Below are 25,187 nucleotides of genomic sequence, written 5' to 3' on the forward strand. Positions count from 1 at the left end.
TAAATCGACATGGTTCAATGAACACATGCGGAATTAACTGCGTGATTGGACGCAGCGAAAATACACTGCATTCAAAGAGTTGCTATTTCCTGATCGTGGGCACGTACTCTTTTAAGTGGCCATAATCTAATTACCTAGTCCAACTGGGTTGGGCCAGGGTTACTAGTGGGGTACCACAGGGTTCTGTATTGGGCCCCCTACTATTTAATATATTTATTAATGATCTAGTGGATTGCTTACACAGTAAAATATCAGTATTTGCAGATGATACAAAACTATGTAAGGTAGTTAACACAAAGGAGGACAGTTTGCAACTACAGACAGATTTGAGTAAATTGGAGAATTGGGATGAAAAATGGCAAATGAGGTTTAACACAGATAAGGTTATGCACATGGGAAGGAGAAACAGATGCTATAATTACTTACTAAATGGGAAACTGCTGGGGAAATCAGACATGGGAAAAGACTTAGGCATCTTAGTCAATAAGAAGCTAAATTGGAGTGCCCAGTGTCAGGCAGCTGCCACCAAAGCAAATAGGGTCATGGGATGCATTAGAAGAGGTCTGGGGACACGAGATGAAAACATAATTCTCCCTCTGTACAAATCACTCGTCAGACCACACTTGGAGTATTGTGTGCAATTTTGGACGCCGGTGCTCAAGAAAGACATTACTGATCTTGAAAGGGTTCAAAGGCGGGCTACTAAAATGATAAATGGAGTTGGTTCACTACAATACCCAGAAAGGTTATCAAAATTAGGTCTATTTACTCTAGAAAAGAGAAGACTTAGAGGAGACCTAATATATATGTACAAGTATTTCAGAGGGCAATATAGAGATCTATCCAATGAACTGTTTGTACCAAGGACTGTGACAAGAACAAGGGGGCATTCTCTTTGTTTGGAGGAAAGACCATTTCTGCACCAGCATAGAAGAGGGTTCTTCACGGTAAGAGCAGTGAGACTCTGGAATTCTCTTCCTGAGGAAGTGGTGATGGCCAACTCACTGAATGAATTTAAGAAAGGAATGGATGCTTTTCTTGTAACAGTATAGAAGGTTACGAATAACAGAATATTATAGGTAGTTGGTTGACCCAGCTTTGGGGAAGGAACTTTTTTCCCTATGGAGAAAATTGGCTTCAACTCTGTGGGTTTTTTGCCTTCCCCAGGATGAACAAAGCAGAACAGCTGCACTAAAATAGGCTGAACTAGATGGTTTAAGGTCTTCCTTCAGCCTTCAAAACTATGTTACCTAAGCAAACTAGCTTCAGCACAGTCTGTTGCCCCTTGGCTGAGGCAGTGCTGCAGTGCTTCCAGCTTGTGACTGATGTGGTCATATTGCAGATGAAGGATGAAGAGAAGGAGGAGATGCAGAAGCTGTAGACTGTGAGGGCAACCCTGATTGCCGTTGGGCCCACAATCCTGCTACTCTGTGGGTTTTTTGCCTTCCCCAGGATCAACAATGCAGAACAGCTGCACTAAAAATAGGCTGAACTAGATGGACATAAGGTCTTCCTTCAGCCTTCAAAACTATGTAACTGGCAATCTGTTGAGACAAAAATGTGCAAGTTAATTATCAACTATGGCTGAGTTCACATGTCCAGTAAACATTGCTTTGAAGTGGATCTAATAATAAAAATAATCTTTATTTTTATATAGTGCTAACATATTCCGCAGCACTTTACAGTTTGCACACATTATCATCGCTGTCACCAATGAGGCTCACAATCTAAAATCCCTATCAGTATGTCTTTGGAGTGTGGGAGGAAACTGGAGTACCCAGGAGAAACCCACGCAAACACGGGGAGAACATACAAACTCCTTGCAGATGTTGTCCTTGGTGGGATTTGAACCCAGGACTCCAGCGCTGCAAGGCTGCAGTGCTAACCACTGAGCCACCGTGATCTACTGAGAAAAAAAATACATTTGCTAAAAAATTCATAAACAGACAAAGACAATTTTTAGTTAGAATATTTTTAATACTTATTATACTTTTTCGACCAATTGCTTTTTATTTACAATAATTTTATGATGAGCCCAAGATAACACAAAGCTTTTTAATCATTACATATACATATACACTCTGAAGAAAAATATTGTAGCCCAGGACAGAGCTGTTTGTTGAATGTCATGGATTCAGATAAGCATCAGGCCTGATTAGCTAATCTGTCACAAAAGGAATTTTCTCGGTGGGCCACGGGGTGGCACTGCATGGTGGGATGCCAGACCAGTTTCTTGGGAGCCATCCCATTTAATTCTGCAGATACAACAGCGCCAGGGGCGCGCATACGCAGCATTAACACAACTGTGATGCAAATGTCTGGAGCCTTGAATGTGAACACTGGCAGGCATCAGGATGTTCTTTGTGGTTGGAGAGCCCGCACCCTGCTCTCACACCCTTGTAGCACTGTAGCCGCTCCCATAGTATTCTGTAGTGGTAAGCATAATTTAAATGAAGAGAAGGCAATATGCAATGACAGTGACCACCAAATATAAAACAGAAAAATACTTTACTAATGACAAGCCAAACAAGTGTATTATAAACAATTACAAAGCATAGTGAAATATGCTATAAATAAACTAGACCATAACAAAGTAATGTTACAAGTCAAATCCTAGACCTGTTGAGAACATGAGTAGCAGAAGATGCGGACAGGGTATAAATGTTATAGCCAGTTGGGCGAAGGTGATGAGTATCATGACAATGCAGGCAGAAATAGCCAAAACGTTATCCTAAAATATAAGAGAGAAAATATTCCAGTGGTAAATAGACTAAAATATCATCAATAAGGCCCCTTTCACATAAGTTTTTTGACATTTGTCACAATCCGTAGAATTTTGAAAAAAAACGGATCCATATCCATAGATATATCTATCTATAGATCTGTCTGAGAGTTTTTTTAAAACCGGATCCGTCAAAAACAGAAGAAACGGATGAAAAAACGGATGCGACGGAACCGTTTTTTTTGATGGATCCGGCAAAGAAACGGATCCTTTGCATCACTTTTTCACAATCTGTGACTGACGCCAAAAGACTGATATGTGAAAGCAGCCCAAGGTGCATATAAACAATAAAGTGCAAGCACTTAATTAGGTATAGTATGGACTAATGATGAGATTCAAAACAAAGATCAATGAAATAGGATTCAGAAAAAGAAAAGAAAAATAATTATCAAAGAAGATCCTAACGTCTATCAGTGGTCTTGTATGTCTTCCATTTTATTATTATTGCTCCCACAGTTGATTTCATCACACCAAGCTGCTTGCCTATTGCAGATTCGGTCTTCCCAGCCTGGTGCAGGGCTACAATTTTTTTTCTGGTGTCCTTCGACAGATCTTTGGTCTTCATCATAGTGAAGTTTGGAGTGTGACTGTTTGAGGTTGTGGACATGTGTCTTTTATACTGATAAGATCAAAAAGATGCCATTACTACAGGTAATGCGTGGAGGAGAGAGGAGCCACTTAAAGAAGAAGTTACAGGCCTGTGAGACACAGAAAACTTGCATGACTTTAGGAGACCAAATACTTATTATCCACCATAATTTGCAAAATAAATCTTGCCAAATCAGACAAGGTGATTTTCTGGATTTGTTTTCTCATTTTGAGTCTCATGGTTGTGGTCTACCTATGATGTCAATTACAGGCCTCTCTCATCTTTTTAAGTGGGAGAACTTGCACAGTTAGTCGCTGAATAAATACTTGTTTTTCTTCACTGTATCATACATACATGGTATATATATATATATATATATATATATATATATATATATATACACATACACATACACAGTTGTATGAAAAAGTGTTTTCCCCCTTCCTGGCTTCCTATTCTTTTGAATGATTGTCACAAATGTTTCAGATCAAAGTGATGTGTCCGCTTTAAAAGACAGCCAGCCATACACTGACAGGAGGTAATTGCTCCCGCAGCATATCAATGAGCTGCCGTGAGAGAGTTCACTGGATTTCATCAGCTGATCAGCTCCGGTGATGTCCTTTACGGCATCACTGCTGCGTGGGAAAGTTCTCACACAGCGGTGCTGTAAGTGGGAGTACCGGAGCTGATGAACTCCGGTGAACTCTCTCACGGCAGTTCAGTGTTACACTGCGGAAGCGATTACCTCCTGTCAGTGTATCACCGGGTAGAATGGTCACATCTCGTGATGTGCCAAAAAAAAGAAAAAAACCTAGCACACCAACCCGCATAAAAAAAACAAAAGCTTTATTCGGCTATTTAGCCATGTTTAAAATGTGGAAACAACCTGACGCCTTTCTGCTGCGCTGAAAGCACCCTTAGTCATAGGTATATTAAAATGAAATGTACATGATTAATATAAGAACACTGGACCAATCAGAATACCCAAACAATTAATTACAAAAGTGGCAAAAAAGAGAAAACCAAGTAACACTCAACAGGGTTACTAGATATGGCAAGTCAATAAATATAATATAGTTTGTTCCTAAAATTCATACCCCTAGGGAACTTTCTATCTAATTTCAGGATCCAAAACGCCTCACATATATTCAATAATTTTTGTCTATTTCCACCCTGAATGGGGGCATGAACCTTCTCAACACCATAAAAATAAAAAAAATCTAGTATCACCATGATGTACCTTAACAAAGTGTTTTGCTTCTCCAGAATATGCTGCGTTTTTTATTTCAATATTTTTTAAATGCTCAGCTATTCTTTTCTTAATTTTGCGTATGGTGCAGCCAATGTACTGTATTTTACATTCAGTGCAGCAAATATACAACGTAGAGTATCACAATTAATGAAAGAGAGAATATTCTGAGAAAAACCATTATATGAAAAAATCAATTTTGTTTTATCCATAGCATGTACACAAACGTTGCACCTAGTGCCTGCACATTTAAAAACAAACAGTAGTTGTTAACCATGAAGTTGTACCGGGACTTTGTTTTAAAAGACTAGGTGATAAACGATTAGCTAGACTAGTGCCTCTGCGGGCAACATACCGACAGCTTGTCTGAATAATATGTCGTAGCTTGTCGTCCTGGTTCACAACAGGCAAGTATTTTTTTTACAATTTCCCTGATTTGATTAAATTGGGGACTTAAAGGGGTGGAAAAAGTCGCTACTGAATTATCAGAAGCTGAAGCAGATCTGTCAAGGTTAGAAAATCTAGGTTTGCTAGAAACTTTATGAAAAGCATCATTTAAAACATGGTGATTATACCCTCTGTCTCGTAGACGTTTAGTAATAGTTTTACCCTCTTGAAGAAAAAGACCTTTATTTGAACATAATCACTTTGCTGTTAAACTATCCATATGGGATAGATTTTATAGTGTGTTGAGGGTGACATGATGAGGACAACAATAAAGAATTCCCTGAAGTCTCTTTCCTGAAAATAGTAGTGTGGACTTTACCTTCTGTAGACTCACCAATTAAAGAAATATCCAAAAATGGAACTTTAGTGTCTATATGACAGATGGTGAAAAATAAATTCAAATTATTAGAATTCAGATCAGAATGGAAAAGTGACAAATCTGATACAGTTCCCTGCCAAACAAAAATCAGATCGTCCACATATCTGCCAAACCAAAAAATATCATTAAAAAAAGGACTAAGGTAATGAAAAAGAAATTGCTCTTCCCACCAAGCCATATACAATATGGCAAGCGAAGGTGAGAAATGTAACCCCCATTGGGGCACCAAGAATTTGCAAAAACAAAATTTTTCTTGCCAGGTGAAATTTTCAAATGCATGAATAACAGAAGAAGAATCTTTGAGATATCCTGATCTACCCACACACTTAAATTCTCATTTAAAGAACCTATGCTGGAGATGATAGGGCGAAGTGATGGAGGAAAATTATGCTTGTGAATTTTGGGTAAACCATAGAAAATAGGGATTACTGGATGATCAGGTAAAAGCCATTTGGCTATTTTAGAACTCAAAACACCCAAAATATAAACCATCTTGCACCAACTTGGATAATTCACATTTATAAACAATAGAAGGATCAGAGGTGAGAGAAGCATAAGTGCGCGTCATCTAATATACTATGCACAGATTGTACATATAGATCGGTATCTAATATAACAGTACAACCACCTTTGTCCGACTGTCTGATCACTATGTTAGGATTACTTTGCAATTCCTTGATGGCATGAGATTGAGTGGAAGTGAGATTATTAAAATAATCAGAATTATGTGTATCTTTATCTAAATTTCTCAAATCTCTTTCCACCAAGGATTGAAATAAGTCAAGACAGGGTACGCTAGACTGTATCGGTAATATGATGAATTTTGAGGAATAAAAGTAACATCATTGTCCTGGATTGCTTTAGGATTGCCATGAGGATCCTGCAAAGAAGATAAAGTTGAAACCATAAATTGTTCCTTGAAAGATAAAGAAGCCGTTTGATCGTTATAAATCGGGATATTAACATCAATAATGGCATTAGAACTTTCGGGGTGGAAATAGACAAAAATTATTGAATATACGTGAGGCGTTTTGGATCCTGAAATTAGATACAAAATTCCTTAGGGGTATGAATTTTAGGAACAATCTATATTATTATATTTATTGAATTACCATGTCTAGTAACTCTGTTATGTGTTACTTGGTTTTCCCTTTTTTTGCCACTTTTGTAATTGTTTGCTTATTCTGATTGGTCCAGTGTTCTTATATTAATCATGTGCACTTGATTTTAATATGCCTATGACTAAGGGTGCTTTCAGCGTAGCAGAAACGCATCAGGTTGCTTCCACGTTTTAAACATGGCTAAATAGCCGAATAAAGCTTTTGTATTTTTTCATACGGGTTGGTGTGCCAGGTTTTTTTTTTCGTTTTTTTTGTCTCTGCTGTGCTCACCAGCGAAATGTGCACCCACCTGTTTTGTATTGGACCCAGCCCAGTGTGGTATCTATGCAGATTACGATAGAAGCTCCCAGACCGCTTTCTCCTGCATCTCCTGATGTGATTGTTCTACATGTGAAATCGGTGTGGGACACTCAGGATTACGTGGACTACTGCGGACAGGTGAATATATGTTGGTTTATTATTTTACATTATTTCTAGGAGACGAGGGCGTCGATGATTTGGTGTTAGGGGAGTATAATGTTTTTTTATTTTTATTTGAATGTGTTCGTAACTTTACTTGACTGTGAGCACTACGTCTCCCATCAGCGGCACCTGCTGTCACTGTTATCAGTGACAGCAGACATAGCCTGATGGGAGCAGTAGTCTCATCAGCCCACCCCTGTGGGTCACAGTCACAGCTGCGGGGTCACGCTGACATCTGACAGCATGACCCCGCAGCACTTTGACCGGCGGTCTTAAGGCCCCTTTACATTTAGCGATGCACCAGCGATCCCGACCACGATACGACCCGGTCAGGATCTCTGGTGCATCGCTAAATGGTCGCTAGTGAGCTGCCACACAGGCAGATCTCACAGCGATGGAGCAGCGATACAGCGGTCGTTACTTACCTTTCAGATGAGGCGATCCTGACGTCCTCCCGTCTGCGTCCACGCGTCGGCGCCAGCAGGAAGCCCAGCAGGAGGCGTCCGACGAGAAATGGAGCTGTGGGATCAGCGACAGACAGCGGGGGAGCCCGTCGGAGGTAAATATCACACATAGCGATATCGCTAGCAATATCGCTGCTGCGTCACAAAATCGTTGATGCTTTAGCGATATTGCTAGTGATATTGCTGTGTAAAACCCCCTTTACAGGCGATAGCGTTACCGCTAATAAGAACTAAAGGGCCGGTGTTTCCCACGCTGTCACACAGGGTAGTGTGGGGCAAACCATATGAAGCTGGAAATTAAAAACTCAGCAAATCCGCAAATATTTTTATACCCGCGTTTTTGCTGCTGATTTGACTGATTCAATTCAAGTCAATGGGTGCAGAAACGCAAAAAGAACTGACATGCTGCAAAAAAAAAAAAACACACTGCAAATACGCACGGAAATTTACTGACCATGTGCACAACACTTCAGGATTGTGACTAAATTACATTGCATAAAGATTCCATTACATTTTTGGACCATTTCAGCGTGGAAAAAACGCATCGTGTGCATATAGCCTTAAGAGCTCCAAAATCCACCTTCTCGTTATGTACATCTGCTGGAAAAGTCATATCTCATCCCATCCAAATTAAAACATATGTATAGTTTGTCAGATGATACATGTTGGAGATTTAACTCTTCTAGGGGTTCCTTATTACAGAACTGATGGCAATGCACCCGTAATCCAAACCTTTTCACACTTATGAGCCACCCAGAAATTGGCCTATCATTATTACCTCCCAATCTCCTATTATTGCTAAACCATTTCTAGCGTCCCCTCAATGTTTCATACCACTACATTGGAAATAATGAGACATTCTACCTATTCAACATTAAGTTTTACACCCCCACTCTGTGTCCCTGAAAATCAGTCTTTTGTATCGACAGACCTCACAATTGCGAAACGTATATTTGTGTGATTCACCGCGCTATGCTGAGCAGATGTATACAAAAAAAAAAAAAAAAAAGGGAAATAGTACTTAACAGCAGTTATACATACTTACTTAAAAATGAAGTTGATGTAGAATATTCTGTGTAAGTTGAGATGTCTATGTGGTAAGTAGTTTGCAGGTTATCTGATGGTAGAGATCTCGTTTTTATAGCTGCTGATGCTATTGGAACAACGATATATTAAGGTACCAATAAAACATACAAAAGGTCACACCACTCCTTGCATGTCCACCATACTCACTGGTTGTATCTTAACGTTTATATTCTCTTCGGGGTGTTCCCTTTATGGTGGATCAATTGATACAATACTAAATATGAAGAGAATTTCAAATATTAACAGTGACCACAACCTTGATATTCAGTCCCAGTTCCTTCCTAATCTTATTTTTATAATTTTTTTTTATTTATTTATTTTTTATTCATTTTTAATACACTTATTGTTATTTCTATCTACATTTTATGAAACATGCAATTAAGGATGTACATACTACATCCGTGCGTCAGTTTTCGTCTTTATCCATATTTTCTTTATATAGAGATTCACGACGAGTACCATATGGTCAAATTAGTCCTTCCCCCCCCCCCCCTTCCGTTTCTATCCTTTTTTTCGGCATTATTTTTTTTTTTTTTTGCTAAAGTGCTGGTAACACACATATACTTTTTAGAAAATGTAGGTATCTATTTTATTAACGTGCGGAGGGTCAATCTGCTCGTGTAACCCTCCATACTCATGTTTAATTTATTTAGTTCCAGTAAAATTATTTGAAATTATCTTAAAATTGGTATAAATAAAAGTTATGTTTTAGTTTAGTATATTATGCACACAAGTTAGGTATACTTTTATTATTTAGGAGACAAAGCGGGCTATCCATTTTCTTAAATCAACAATATAATATTGCAATTATAGCAGCAAGGCATATCTTGAGGCAACAATACACACAGAGAAAGGGGAAAAAAAAAAAAACCCATACATTTCTGCCCAAGACTAATGATTGGTATGGGTTGCAGCTGGGTGAGCTATTATATAAGGATGGGCTGACAGGCATTCAGCATAGCCCTGACGAAGAGGGAAGTCCCCCTCGAAACATGTTGGTTGGTTTGTGCCTCTCGTGCACCTGTCCTCCTCCCTGCCTGTGATGTCACAGTAGCTCCGCCCCCCCCACTCTCGCCGCGTCCTCGTCAATACTTCCGGCCGGAGTACACGAGGTGCTGGCGTCTACCCGCTCCCCTACTACACGCTGCATAGCTTATCGCTCCATCAGCAGCCGCTGCCTCAGCCAGAGCCGCTGTCTCAGCCAGATTGCGCCAGAGCAATCACCAGAAGTAAGTGCATAGAAGTCCTATTAGGACTAACTGATTATTCGAACGCTAGCATAATTAGGGTGTCTAGTGGATCCCTCCTTACACTGCATCGCTTATCACTATCAGCAGCTGCTGCCTCAGCCAGACTGTGACAGAGCAATTACCAGAAGTAAGTGCATAGAAGTCCTACCAGGACTAACTGGCTACTGGAACGCTAGCACTATTTGTGGGTTTAGTGGATCCCTCCTTACACTGCATCGCTTATCACTCTATCAGAAGCTGCTGCCTCAGCCAGACTGTGACAGAGCAATTACCAGAAGTAAGTGCATAGAAGTCCTACCAGGACTAACTGGCTACTGGAACGCTAGCACTATTTGTGGGTTTAGTGGATCCCTCCTTACACTGCATCGCTTATCACTCTATCAGAAGCTGCTGCCTCAGCCAGACTGTGACAGAGCAATTACCAGAAGTAAGTGCATAGAAGTCCTACCAGGACTAACTGGCTACTGGAACGCTAGCACTATTTGTGGGTTTAGTGGATCCCTCCTTACACTGCATCGCTTATCACTCTATCAGAAGCTGCTGCCTCAGCCAGACTGTGACAGAGCAATTACCAGAAGTAAGTGCATAGAAGTCCTACCAGGACTAACTGGCTACTGGAACGCTAGCACTATTTGTGGGTTTAGTGGATCCCTCCTTACCCAGCACTTTGTCATTTTTTTCAACAGTGGATATCGTCCCTACACTGGCTCTAAATAAAGCCAACAAAGACCATTATAGAGAGTCTAGCAGGATTTACACCTGGGTAGCATAACAAATCTAGCACAAGTAAGTGCATATGTACCCCAGGAACTGGGACTGAATATCAAGGTTGTGGTCACTGTTAATATTTGAAATTCTCTTCATATTTAGTATTGTATCAATTGATCCACCATAAAGGGAACACCCCGAAGAGAATATAAACGTTAAGATACAACCAGTGAGTATGGTGGACATGCAAGGAGTGGTGTGACCTTTTGTATGTTTTATTGGTACCTTAATATATCATTGTTCCAATAGCATCAGCAGCTATAAAAACGAGATCTCTACCATCAGATAACCTGCAAACTACTTACCACGTAGACATCTTAACTTACACAGAATATTCTACATCAACTTCATTTTTAAGTATGTATACCTGCTGTTAAGTACTATTTCCCTTTTTTTTTTTTTGTATACATCTGCTCAGCATAGCGCGGTGAATCACACAAATATACGTTTCGCTCAGACTTTATAACAGGAGCCGACACAGTCCTGTCTCTTCACCAGCTGCATCTGAGTTTTTTGGATAGGTAGCGCCCGTGTTACTTTACCGTAATTATTAGACCTCACAACTGTGTTGGACACCCTTCTACATTAGGGCCTTTGTTTGGAAGACTTGCCCCTCAGATATTAGTTTTTCATCTCTTTTGAAGCTCATCACTTATCTCTAGACATTGCATTATAGTTAACACACAGCTCATAATCAATCAATGCACATATGGATACAGACATCTGTACAAATTAAACAGATGTTAGATTTAGCAGAAGAGTACTTCTAAATAGTCATATTTATTTCCTTTGTAAGATTCTAATTCCTGTGTGATGTAGAAAATAGTAATCGTAACGTAATTTGATTTGACTTCTTGGACAGCAATTATCTTTACATTTTCTCTGTTCTGTATATTTGAGTAATTTACATTAGGCTTCTTCCAGCTCTACCAGGACTCCATCACAGTCTTTTGGATGCAAGAATACAACTGGTTTTCCATGTGCGCCAGTTTTTGGTTCTTCACTTAATAACCTAATGTTTTTCTGTCTCAGATCAGACATTGCCTTTTTGATGTCATCAACCTAAAAGCAGAAACAAATTATGGCATGATATTCATGTAAATTTTCTTCTTGGAGACATTTAGCTGTCATCTTAATGTCCTATTTATGCCAAAAAGAGTCAGAAAAACTAATCAATAGATATACTTTTAAACCTTGTTAACCACCCTCACCATACACCTATTTCACCCTCATCGAGAAGCAGGTGTACAAAGATAAAGAAGAAAAACAATATTATTTTACTGCCTTTACTCCCTGTTCAAATTGCATATATGGAGCTGGCTCAGACACTGGGCCTCCGCTGTACAGCTCTAATGCAGGCTGTGTGTAAAAGTACAAATCATCCCCTTTCTCCAGGTCTTTTATAAAAGTGAAAAAAAATAACATTTGGTATGTTAGGGCTGGCAGAACGCACCAAATTATAAAATAATAGTAGGTGCGTTCGCAGCCCGGGGTCCACCATGCAGAGGTGGTACACTGCTGCTAAGTAATGGCGGAAGATTTAAGCGGTGTGAAACCAGTCACACGTGGGTTACGTCACCCAATGTGAACAGGTGCGACTCTGTTAAAGCACAGAGCCGCAAAACCACTGAACGTAGATGCCGAAGCCTGTTAAGCTCACAGAGCACGGCCAAAAAAGCGCACAGTGTACAGCCACAGAAATCTACCCCAAGGACACGGGATTAGAGTCCTTCTAGGCCCTCTGAACGCGCGGCGTCGCTGCCGCGAACACGCTTTAGACACTGGCTATGGAGCACGTGCACTGAGGCGTGCCGAGTCCCTGATGAGGACTGATGCCTGGCTCAACCTCTGTCCTACCTACGCCTAAGCCTGGGCGCTAGCAGGATAGGCTGCACAACACATGTGTACCAAGGGTAGGGGTTTCTTAATGAGTCATTCACCAGAGACATTCATACGTGCATACATCACTCACTCCACATAGTCTGTAAATACAGTCTATACTAGCGCATGGGCGAGCAGCCATGCGAAACTTTTATAGCCACGGGCGTTCCGGGACCTTCCTGGCTTCTCGGATGGGCCAATCCGAACCCGACCAGGACCTGAGCACGTGACCCTCGATCTCCAATGGGAGATCACTCCACGGGCATGCTCAGTGGCCAGACATGGGGACTTAGTCCCTGGAGAATCTCGCTGCTGAGCAGCATGTATTGACATAGCTGTGCCAGAGGTGGCAGCAGCAAGCAAACCCACGGAGCTGGTCTGGGCAGAGCTCCTGGACCGACGAGTTTGCTGAGCAACCTCCTCTGCGGATGGAGAGGAATGGGAGACCGCTGGAAGTAAGGCTCTGGATTTCTGCTGTGCAGTGGCAGGAACCCGACGCCTAACATGTATCACCTCATACATAGTTGTTCTTTTCTTTCCACATTTTCCTCATAAGTCAATAAGGAATATATGAAGCAGTGTGAGGAGATGAGACTGTTCATACCAGGCAAGCGCTGGCTGTGTTACATGGCTTGCATCTGTCTAACTACAAAGGTTGGAGTGCATTTAACCACTTAAATGCCGCAGTCAATCTTCGACAACACAATTTAAATGGCATCAGTGTTGACGCACGTGGTCACTGGCTTCCGAGTTACCATAGTAGCCAAGGCCTGATGAAGGTGCCCTTGGGATGTCATTTTATGCATTAAGGTAACATATACACACATATGCCCTTTTTATGTAGGTTAAATACACTGTGTTCCAAATTATTATGCAAAAAATATTTCCTCATATTTTCTCTAAAGTACCTATATGAATTGCATTCATTGTTATTTTCCAGTCATCTGCTATCTATAATAATAAATGCCCTAAGCAGCTTCCGGGTTGTAACAACTTCCGTCCAGTTGTAACTGGTGACGTCACAGCACACCTCTTGCCATGTTAACCCTCAACACACACTCCTCTCACCTTTCACCATCTCCACTCACGTCCCCCCCCTCTTTCACTCCACATACGACCCCTTCTCTCACTCCGTCTCTCATACTCACGCCGTCATCGCCGCTGCTCCACGATCCCCGACATCTTCCGCCGGCGCCATCCTGGATCCAGACGTTGTCCACACCGGCGACATGTTCTTGCGGCGACGCCATCTTGAGTATCGCGAGATTTCGCGATACTCAAGATGGCGTCGCCGCAAAAACATGTCACCGGTGTGGACAACGTCGGGATCCAGGATGGCGCCGGTGGAAGATGATGTCGGGGATCGTGGAGCAGCGGCGATGACGGCGTGAGTATGAGAGACGGAGTGAGAGAAAGGGTCGTATGTGGAGTGAAAGGGGGGGGACGTGAGTGGAGATGGTGAAAGGTGAGAGGAGTGTGTGTTGAGGGTTAACATGGCAAGAGGTGTGTCACTATCCTCCCGATGCGATAGCATCGGGCCTTAATCTAGTTCTAGTATAATTGCAATGTTTTTGAACAAACTGCCTATGAAAACAGTATATTTTTAAAAATAATTAACACTCAAAATGCATGTTTCAAATTATTATGCACAGCAGAGTTTTCAACCTTTTTATTTTTATTTTGAACATAAAAAATGGTCAATTGTGAAATTATAAGCATTATCAGCTTATTACAAAATGAAATCAAACAGTTTTCAAGTCAAAACTTTATTCTAGGTGATGTTACATTTGCACATAGGACCCCTTGTTGGAAAGAAGCTTCTGAACTCTCTCATCCATTGAATATGTCAGTTTTTGGATGGTTTGTGCTTCAATTGTTTTGCATGTGGACAGAATACCCTCCCAGAGCTGTTGCTTAGATGTGAACTGCCTCCCGCCATCATAGACACTTCTTTTGATGATGCTCCAGAGGTTGTCAATGGGGTTGTGGTCAGGGGAAGATGGTGGCCACACCATAAGTTTGTCCTCCCATAGCAGCCAGAGATGCAGATGTGTTATTTCCAGCATGAGACGGTGCATTATCATGCATGAAAATGATCTTGCTGCGGAAAGCACGGTTCTTCCACTTGAACCATGGCAGGAAGTGCTGTTTTAGAAACTCCACATAGATTATGGAGTTCATCTTTACCCCTTCAGGGATCCTAAAGGGGCCGACAATCTCTCTCCCCATGATTCCAGCCCAAAACATTACTTTACCTCCTCCTTGTTGGCGCCTTAGCTGTGTTTTCATGGGGTGTCCATCAACCAGCCATCCTCTACTTTATCCATCTGGACCATCGAGCGTTGCACGGCACTCATCGGTGAACAAAACAGTTTGGAAGTCAGTCTTCATGTATCGTTTGGCCCACTAGAGCCGTTTCTGCTTGTGTGCAGTGGATAGAGGTGGTCGACAGGATGGCTTACGCACAGCTGCAAACCTCTGAAGGACCCTGCATCTTGTTGTTCGGGGGACGTTGGAGGAACCAGCAGCTTCAAAAACTTGTCTGCTGCTATGACAAGGCATTTTTGCAGCTGCTCTTTTAACCTGACGCAATTGCCTGTTGGAAAAAGTCCTCAATTTTTCCTTATCAGCACGCACCAGTGTGTGCTGGGAATCAGCTACATACATCTTGATTGTGCGATGATCACGATGAAGTGTCTTGGCAATGTTGATTGTAGTCATGCCTTGACCTAAATACTCCACAATTTGTTGCTTCTCAGCAGCCAACACATCCTTTTCCTTTCCCATTTTGGCAAAAAATGTAGGCTGTTTAATAATGTGGAACAACCTTCTTAAGTAGTCTTGCCTTTATTTGGACACACCTGCCAAACTAATTTGCACAGGTATTTGCAATTGCTTTCAGTGATATAAAGATCCCTGACACACATCACCATCAATGAGTTTAAATGACAAACCAAAAAAATTCTAACCTTATCACTCCTAAACTCTTTTTGCATAATAATTTGGAACACAGTTTAAACATACACTAACAATTATATAATGTACTCTTAAATTATGCCAGGGATATTATTATTCTATTTCCCATCTACACTGCTCAAAAAAAACAAAGGGAACTCTCAAATAACACATCCTAGATCTGAATGAATGAAATATTTTCATTGAATACTTTGTTCTGTATAAAGTTGAATGTGCCGACAACAAAATCACACAAAAATCATCAATGGAAATCAAATTTATTAACCAAGGAGGCCTGGATTTGGAGTCACACACAAAATTAAAGTGGAATGTAAAGTCCTTAAAACAAGTCAAAATGAGGCTATTGTGTGTGGCTTCCACGTGCCTGTATGACTTCCCTACTGTACAACGCCTGGGCATGCTCATGATGATGTGGCGGATGGTCTCCTGAGGGATCTCCTCCCAGACCTGGACTAAAGTATCCACCAACTCCTGGACAGTCTGTGGTGCAACGTGACCTTGGTGGATGGAACGAGACATGATGTCCCAGATGTGCTCAATCGGATTCAGGTCTAGGGAATGGGCAGGCCAGTCCTTTGCTTCAATGCCTTCATCTTGCAGTAACTGCTGACACTCCAGCCACATGAGGTCTGGCATTGTCCTGCATTAGGAGGAACCCAGGGCCAACCGCACCAGCATATGGTCTCACAAGGGGTCTGAGGATCTCATCTCGGTACCTAACGGCAGTCAGGCTACCTCTGGCGAGCACATGGAGGGCTGTGCGGCCGTTCAAAGAAATGCCACTCCACACCATTACTGACCCACTGCCAAACCGATCATGCTGAAGGATGTTGCAGGCAGATCGCTGTCCACGGCGTCGCCAGACTGTCACGTCTGTCACATGTGCTCAGTGTGAACCTGCTTTCATCTGTGAAGAGCACAGTGCACCAGTGGCGAATTTGCCAATCCTGGTGTTCTGTGGCAAATGCTAAGCGCCCTGCACGATGTTGGGCTGTGAGCACAACCCCCATCTGTGGACATCGGGCCCTCAGACCATCCTCAAGGAGTCGTTTTCTAACAGTTTGTGCAGACACATGCACATTTGATGCCCGCTGGAGGTCATTTTGCAGGGCTCTTGCAGTGCTCCTCCGTGCACAAAGGCGGAGGTAGCGGTCCTGCTGCTGGGTTGTTGCCCTCCTACGGCCCCCTCCACGTCTCCTGGTAGCGCCTCCTGCCTCTGGACACTAAGCTGACAGACACAGCAAACCTTCTTGCCACAGCTCGCATTGATGTGACATCCTGGATAAGCTGCACTACCTGAGCCACTTGTGTGGGTGGTAGAGACAGTCTCATACTACCACGAGTGTGAAAACACAACCAACATTCAAAAGTGACCAAAACATCAGCCAGAAAGCATTGGTACTGAGATGTGGTCTGTGGTCCCCACCAGCAGAACCATTCCTTTATTGAGGGTGTCTTGATAATTGCCAATAATTTCCATATGTTGTCTATTCCATTTGCACAACAGAATGTAAAATTGATTGTCAATCAGTGTTGCTTCCTAAGTGGACAGCTTGATTTCACAGAAGTTTGATTTACTTAGAGTTAAATTCTGTTGTTTAAGTGTTACCTTTATTTTTTTGAGCAGTGTATTTATTTTTTTGCGGAATGCCCTTGCATCAGAAACCATAGTCAAAGCTGCTTTCCAATACAGTTTAAAAAAAAAAATATATATATATATTATATATATATTCCACCGCAAAAAACAAAAAAACAAAAACATTTGCAGTCCTTTATAATTTTAAACAGGTTTTTAAAGGAGAGTGGGGATTTGCTGCCCTCTGCTGTCACAAATAAGGTAGATGATATTAACCTACAGAAGAAAGAAATGATAATTTTTTTCTTACATTGAATAAGAATGATCTCTTATCCCCTTCACCCCCCCCAGCCTGTTTTCACCTTCATGACCAGGTCAAATTTTACAATTCTGACTACTGTCACTTTATGAGGTAACAACTCTGGAATGCTTCAACGGATCCCACTGATTGTGAGAATGTTTTTTCATGACATATTGTACGTCATGATAGTTGCAAAATTTAGTTCGATATGATTTGTGTTTATTTATGAAAAAATTGGAAATTTAATGAACATTTTGAAAAGTAAATTTTATGCCCTTAAAACAGAGGGTCATACCACTAAAAAAAATATTAAATAACATTTCCCACGTCTACTTTACATTAGCATCATTTTTTAAGCATAATTACTTTGTTAAGAAGTTATAAGAGTTAAAAGTCGGTCAGCATTTTTTTCATGTTTCCAACAAAATTTACAAAACCATTTTTTAAGGGACCGCTTCATATTCAAAGTGACTTTGAGGAGCCTATATGACAGAAAATACCCAAAAGTGACACCATTTTAAAAATTGCACCCCTGGAAAACCTCAGAACTACATTCAAGAAGTTTATTGAACTTTTAGGTGTTTCACAGAAACAAAAGCAACGTGGGAGGAAAAAATTATCATTTTTAGTTTTCCCACAAAAAGTTTCTTTAACCCCAAATTTTGCATTTTCACAAGGGTAACAGGAGAAAATGGACCCAAAAAGTGTTATGCAATTTCTCCTGAGTTCGCAGATACCTCATATGTAAGGGAAAACTACTGTTTGGGCGGATGGCAGGGATTGGAAGGGAAGGAGCGCCGTTTGACTGAAGCACAAAATTAGCTGGAAAAGATAGAGCACCTAATGTGCCTTAACAGTGGAAACTGCCTCACAATTGACCCCATCTTGGAAACTACGCTCCTCAAGGAATTTATATAGATATGTAGTGAGCACCTTGAACCCATAGATGCTTCACAGAACTTTATAACGTTGACAAAATAACAAATTAGATTAAAAGAACACTTTTGCAGGAATAATCACAAATTCTTAATTTTCACAATGGTAACAGAAGAAAACGGACCATATAATGAGTTGTGGAATTTCTCCTGAGTACGCCAATTCCCCATAATGGGGAAAAAGTACTGTTTCAGCACACGGCAGGTCGTGGAAGGGAAGGAGCGCTATTTGACTTTTCAAGCACAGATTTGGTCGTAATAGACAGCGAATGCCATGTCGCATTTGAAGAGACTCCAAGGTATCTAAACAGTGCAAACTCCCCACAAGTAAGCCCATTTTGGAAACTACACCCCTTAATGAATTTATCTAGGGATTTGATGAGCATCTTCAACCCATGGATGCTTTACGGTATTTTAGAACATTGAACCGTGAAAATTAAAAATGATGTTTTTTTTACCCAAAAAGTTGTTTTAACCCAAAATTTGTAATTTTCACAAGGGTAACAGGAGAAGATGGAACAATCTGTTGTTCAATTTCTTCCGAGTACGCTGATGGCCTATATGTGATAGAAAACTACTGTTTGGGCACACGGCATGGCCCGGAAGAGTAGTGTCATACTGTAGTGCATCCCCTTAAAGTAACAAGAATATATCTATACATCAAGCAGAAATTCCAAAAAAGCCAAAAGAATTTAAACACTTTGGGCTCGATTCATATTCTGGAGTAACAAGCTTTAAAAAGTCGCAAAATTTTGCTGCAATTTTGACCAGGAGTAGGATGAGGTGCGCACAGAGGTGTACACCACTCATCCACTAATTCACTGAAAACTGTTTGATGTTTGGGGACAAAGTATGCTAGAAAGTTACATAATTTGTCCTTGTACAGCGAGTATGATTTATGGAAACCTCTTGTAGGGTATGTGCACACAATGTCTAATTCAAGAGAATCCCTCCTGGAACCTACCTGCAAAAGAGCTAAAAAAAGGAAACATCATATGCAAAGCAATTTCAAACAGACTTGCTGTGTACACTCCACCTCAGGCTGTGAAGCAACTAAAAAAAAGGGACTATTCCATTCTTCCGAAAGCTTTCACTATATGTAGAATGAAATGAAAAAACACGTGTGGCAAAACCACCAAGAAAGACGTCCAAAATAATGTCTGAAAAACACTTCAGGAAAACCAGCACCGGCATTTTCCTGAAGGGTCTTCGTACAGCAAAAACTATGCAAGTACACCAGTGTCTATTGAATGGCTTGTGCACATACCCCTTGAGGTGTGCACAAAGAAACTGCAATGACTTGTTAACATGCCAGCATTCTTCCTATATATTATGCATACATAGCAAATAGGAATTGATTTGTTGTGAAGCATCAATACCTCAATACAAATGTGATGCATTCCACCAGCCTTGTTATTCTGAAGGAAGCCAGAGATAGGGCTGTTCTGTCCCAGAGGATGAAGAAGCTCCAGCTTTGTGTTTCCCAGCTCCACAAAAATTGTATACACTCCATGATCAGGAAGGGGAATGGTCTCACTTACTTTGGCTCCCAAAACATTTTGATATAATGATTTGGCTTTTTCTAAGTCGGGTACAGCAATGGCTACATGATTCAAGCGTCCTAAATTCCACAAGGCATGAGGAATCTTCTGAGCCAAGGTTTGTGATAATGACAAATTCCTCCTTGCTTGCAAAGTGCCATGAATTCTGCAGATTAGACCTGGAAATGCAGAATAAAAGATTAATGTCTATGAAATTTTACATTCTCAGGGTATACGCACACAGCAGGTTTATGACGTCAGCCTACCCACATCATTTTTGAACCAGGAGATGCTTCAGGAAAAGGTCAGCTGTATTTTCTCTAAAGGATCTTTTCTGATGCATTTTTGGACATCTATTGAGGCGGCTTTGCGGGCCATGGTTTTTTTTTCCATTCTATATATAAAAAGTAGTGACAGCCTCCAATCAGAAGCCGCCATAATAGATAGGTTGCTTCATGACTTTTGAAGCCTGAAGTTTTTTAAATGGAATTTGTCTTCAGGTTTTTGCTTTGCGATTTGACAGCACAATGAGGACGGAAGAATATTCCAGAGACGTGTCACTTAGTATAGTGGGTGAAGTAGCTATGATAGAGTGACAGTTTTCTCTTCCGCAGTTCTAGCAGAACTTTCTGTGTATATTGTGTAGTGACAGAAAACTGCTAATCCTGTAGTAAACGCCTGCTAATATTTCACGGATTGTGTTGAAACAGTGGAACACCGCCCAGTAAGGCCTGTTTCACACTTCCGTTTTTTCAAATCCGTCAAAATCCATTGTTTTCCGTAAAAAAACGGATCCGCCATTTTTTGCAGGATCCGTTTTTTTTGTCCCATAGACTTCCATTACGGTTACCGCGGATCCGTCAAAAAAAACGGATCCGTTTTTTTAAAAACGGATCCGTTGGCATCCGTTTCCGTCAAAAAAACGGAAACGGATCCGTTTGGCGGACACAAAAACGGAAGTGTGAAACAGGCCTTAGTGACACATCACTGTAATCAGGGACTCTGCTCCTACATTATGATGCTCTCACATTACAGAGCAAAAATTTGATAACAGAATTCCTTTAAAGAAGTAACAAAGGACGGAACATATACCTACATAGGTTGATCATTTTTTAGCCCGTTATCCAGCGTGTTTCCAGGCAGAATCCACTTGAAAATATGTTGTGTGCACATACCCTTGTAGTAAATTTTATCCAGTGAATCTCAAAGCATCTCACACTAAAGTGTCATTCACATGCCTGTGTGACACGATCTAGAAGAAGGTCTCCTTATTATGAGGGACAAGCATGCTTAGGAACATTCGTTTCGTGCAGTGTAAATATTGGCTCTCGATCACGGGAAGAACAAGCAAAACGTTGGTTTGTTGGATTAAATGATTTATAAGTTTCCTTAAAGGGAATCTGTCACCCTTTTTTGGACTATCAGCTGCCAGCATCGACATCAGGGGCTTATCTACAGCATTCTGTAATGCTGTAGATAAGCCACCGATGTAACCTGAAAGAGAAGAAAAATGAGTTATATTATACTCACCGGGGGGGCTGTCCGTTCTTGGTCCGATGGGTGTTGCGATCTGGCGCCTCCCATCTTTATACGATGCTGTCCTCTTCTTCCCTTCCTGACGTGGCTCCGGCGCAGGCGCAGTGCTCTGCCCTGTTGAGGGCAGAGCAGAATACAGCAGTGTGCAGGCGCTGTATCTCTCCCGGCACCTGCGCACCGCAGGACTCTGCTCTGCCCTCAACAGGGCATAGCAGTGCGCCTGCACTGGAGCCACGACAGGAGGGGAAGAAGATGGGAGGCGTCAGACCGGACCGCGACACCCATCGGACCGGACGCCGGGGTGAGTATAATCTAACTCTTTTTTCTTATCTTTCAGGTTACATCAGGGGCTTATCTGCAGCATTACAGAATGCTGTAGATAAGCCCCTGATTTCGATGCCGGCAGCTCATAGTCCAAAAAAAGGGTGACAGATTCCCTTTAAAAAAATCATTTTCCGAGCATAATCCTGCATGCACTGCCAAAAACAATGAGTCTATTAGGAATCAATCCATGTTTATCATAAGTGCAGGTGGCCTGTCTAATCAGGCTATTAAACGACTTCAGATCGTCCAATGCTTAATGCCACCGGTTGTTTAATGTGAACAAGCCCTAATGGTTTATTTTGACCCAAATCTATGATTTTGATTTTACATACAGAAGATCAGTCATAACATTATCTCCACCTGCTGAAGGTGGTGTAGGTTCACACTGTCGGCAAACTCTTTGGCATCTGCAGTTACACATTAGCAGCAGATAGTGTTGGTACCCCTTGAAATGCTTCCAGAAAATGAAGTATTTCTCCCAGAAAATTATTGCAATTACATGTTATATTTCCTTTGTGTGTATTAGTACAATACAAAAAAGCAGAGGGAAAAAAAAAAAGCAAATTGGACATAGTTTTACACAAATCTTAAAAAATGGACAGGACAAAATTGTTGCCAACCTCAACTTAATATCTGGTTGCACACCATTTGGAATAAATAACTGCAATCAATTACTTCCTATAATCAAAAACAATTTTGGACCACTCTTCTTTTGCAAACTGCTCCAGGTCTCTCATATTTGAAGGGTGACTTCTCCCAACAGCAATGTTAAGATCCCTTCACAGGTATGCAATGGGTTTTAGATCCGAACACATTGCTGGCCACTTCAGCGCTTTGTTTCCATGAATTTCTGTTCGCTTCTTTAACTATGTTTGGGGTCATGGTCCTGCTGGAAGACCCATAGCTTGGACGCAAACACAGATTTCTGACACTGGGCGCTACATTGTGACCCAAAATCCTTTGGTAATCTTCAGATTTCATGATGCCTTGAACACAGTCAAAACACCCAGTGCCAGAGGCAGCAAAACATCCCAAAAACATCTTGAACCTCCACCATATTTTACTGGAGGTACTGTGTTCTATCCTTTGTAGGACTTATTCCTTTTTTTGGTAAACAGTAGAATGATGTGCTTTAACAAAAATGTATATCTTGGACTCATCTGTCCACAAGATGCTTTGGCAGAAGGATTATGGCTCACGTATATTTTGGCAAACTGCAGTGTAGCTTTTTTATGTCTCTGTGTCAACAGTGGGGTTCTCCCAGGTCTCCTGGAATAGCGCTTCATTTCATTCAAATGTTGATGGATAGTTTGTGCCGACACTGATGCACCCTGAGTCTGCATGACAGCTTGAATTTCTTTGGAACATGATTGGGGCTGCTTATCCACCATCCGGACTATCCCGCATTGCAACCTTTTATCAATTTTTGTGTTGCTCAAATGCACACAAAGGAAATAAACATGTATGCAACAAACTGTGTAATTGCAATAATTTTCTATGACAAATACTTCATTTTCTGGAACAATTTCAAGGGTACCAACACTTCTGGCCATGACTTCAAATCTTTCATATGTTTCTTAGACCATTTCTAAACATTTTTTTTTTTTTTTTTTTACAGAATAGGAGGTTGAATTAAACTGTGAATTAGTGGACTAAGCCATCTTCTTCCTATGGTCCAGCTCAGATGCTCACGTGCCCAATGAAGAAGCCATCAGCAAAAGGAAGGGGTCAGAATGGATACTCTTGACTGGTTTGCGACTAAACAGGAGACAGAAGAGCTGCTGCCTCGCTCAATACAAGGGCATTGAGCGAGGTGGCGCCCACTAGATGGGTTCAGGCCAGAAGTATCCATATTGTATACTTTACCGCCGTTTCTCGGGATGGTGGGAGGCAAGGCAAAACAGCATTGGCATGGTGTGACACAGTGCCTATGATTACACCACTGTGAGGTGTTGTAGAACCTGGGGATCTCACATTAGGTACTATGGGCAGGGATAATTATACCCTTTATCACAGCTTACATTGTATATCTCTATCCCACTGGCTACTTCTCCTTGTGGATCCTCAGATTACATTACAGGCATTTACTGTGTCCTTGCTGATGATTTATCTGTCATTTAATATATGGCTTTAAATATTTTTTTCAATAAAAGCTTATAGTTATTTAGTTATTGCTGCTTGAATCTCTTCATATCCTCAGACATTATCATATTTCTTCAGGTATACATCCTCATACGTGTCCATGAGACAGTAAGTTCAATGTGGCCCATACAGGGACCGTGAAACACGCTCGTGTCATCCCTGCCACATGGCCACCATTGCCGGCCTGCCCATTGGTCTCCAGACCTGAACTAACAGTCACATAGGCATATACTAAGAAGATTTTACTTCAGGTCAGGAGTCATCAGTCAGAATGGGCACTGAGGCCATATAATAGGGCGTGTGACTTCAGCCTCACAGCAGCAGCCTGGTCAGAAGACCTTCACAATCAGGCAAAGTATGAAATCGGAAGTAATATGGCTTCTGTGACCGCTGGTGAGTGGAAGTCACAGCAACCAGTGTCCATGAAGCAGCGAGTCAGGCGCGCCTCGGCTGTCATCAGTGTATCGCGATATTACAGGCAGCGCCGTGCTGCGGCGCCTCACACTCTCCTCCTGCCTCCTATGGGAGCAGCCGCCTGCACAACTGCGCGCTATCCACCGCATAGTCCTCTCTATCGCCCCATTCTCCGAGACCTCCGTTACCTGTCACCCTGACCATGGACGCCGCCATGTTGTTTACTTTTTTTTTTTAACAGAAAACTTTATTTTCATCAATTTCCGGTTCTGCGTCAAGAAGCGAGGACGCCATCTTAGAAGTGGGCATTGTGCCAGCAGTGCTGGTTTCACAGGCTAATATATATATATATATATATTTATACAGTTATATCTCTAGGGGGAGAAGAAAAGGAGAGATGTCTATCTGGGTAATAATATAAAAGTATACTCTGGATAATAAATGACATTATTACAGCAAATCTAGTAAATATAAGTATTACACTTCTGTTTGCAGACGCCTCACAACACTTCAGAGGTGCCGGGCAGACAAGCTCAGACTGGGCTCACTGCTGACCACAGGGTGCATATATGTTGTATACCGTATTAACCCCCAAAACGCTGGTCAGGTTTCTTCTCTGTGTATGTGCGTGTACTCTTGCTGTTTGGTTGTGTCGGAGTCAGGCTGATGTAGAGGAAGGGAGACGGCAAACAATATCAACTGCATGATAAAGTGCTGGCTTTGTAGGTTTGGGGGCAACAGGTTGGGTTTTATGGGCTAGCAGCCCCCCTCAGAGCCATGACAGATTTGTGCACAGCCACATGGCTTCCCTGGGTCTGACCGTGCAGAATACCTGCAGCGGCAAGGATACGGGTCCTACCAATACTTGAGACCAGCAGCAGTCTGAACGCCTTAAAAAAAATATTTTTTTTTTAATTGTGTTATTGATTTTTTTTCCAATATATTGATCTTTGTGATTTTTTTT

At 41.5% G+C, this 25,187-nt stretch overlaps 1 protein-coding gene across 4 annotated transcripts; it reads right to left on the reverse strand.

The window, feature by feature from the left end:
* Nucleotides 1-1,956: 1,956 nt before the first annotated feature.
* On the reverse strand, nt 1,957-24,456 carry MCEE (methylmalonyl-CoA epimerase). 4 transcript variants are annotated; one of them, XM_073586909.1, is made up of 4 exons: nt 24,412-24,456; nt 19,646-19,986; nt 11,506-11,659; nt 1,957-2,427 (listed from the first exon to the last, which is right to left on the reverse strand). In XM_073586909.1, the coding sequence occupies exons 1-3, from the start codon at nt 24,437-24,439 to the stop codon at nt 11,507-11,509; spliced, it is 522 nt and encodes a 173-aa protein (XP_073443010.1). In that variant the 5' UTR covers nt 24,440-24,456; the 3' UTR covers nt 1,957-2,427; nt 11,506. The 4 variants fall into 4 exon arrangements, with proteins under 4 accessions (XP_073443010.1, XP_073443013.1, XP_073443009.1 ...); XM_073586908.1 differs by lacking the exon at nt 1,957-2,427 and adding an exon at nt 2,490-2,731; XM_073586912.1 differs by lacking the exon at nt 11,506-11,659.
* Between the last annotated feature and the right edge of the window lie 731 nt (nt 24,457-25,187).

The sequence above is a fragment of the Dendrobates tinctorius genome, unplaced genomic scaffold (assembly GCF_039654945.1).
Source record: "Dendrobates tinctorius isolate UK_male_01 unplaced genomic scaffold, ASM3965494v1 ptg000097l, whole genome shotgun sequence".
Classification (NCBI taxonomy): domain Eukaryota; kingdom Metazoa; phylum Chordata; class Amphibia; order Anura; family Dendrobatidae; genus Dendrobates; species Dendrobates tinctorius.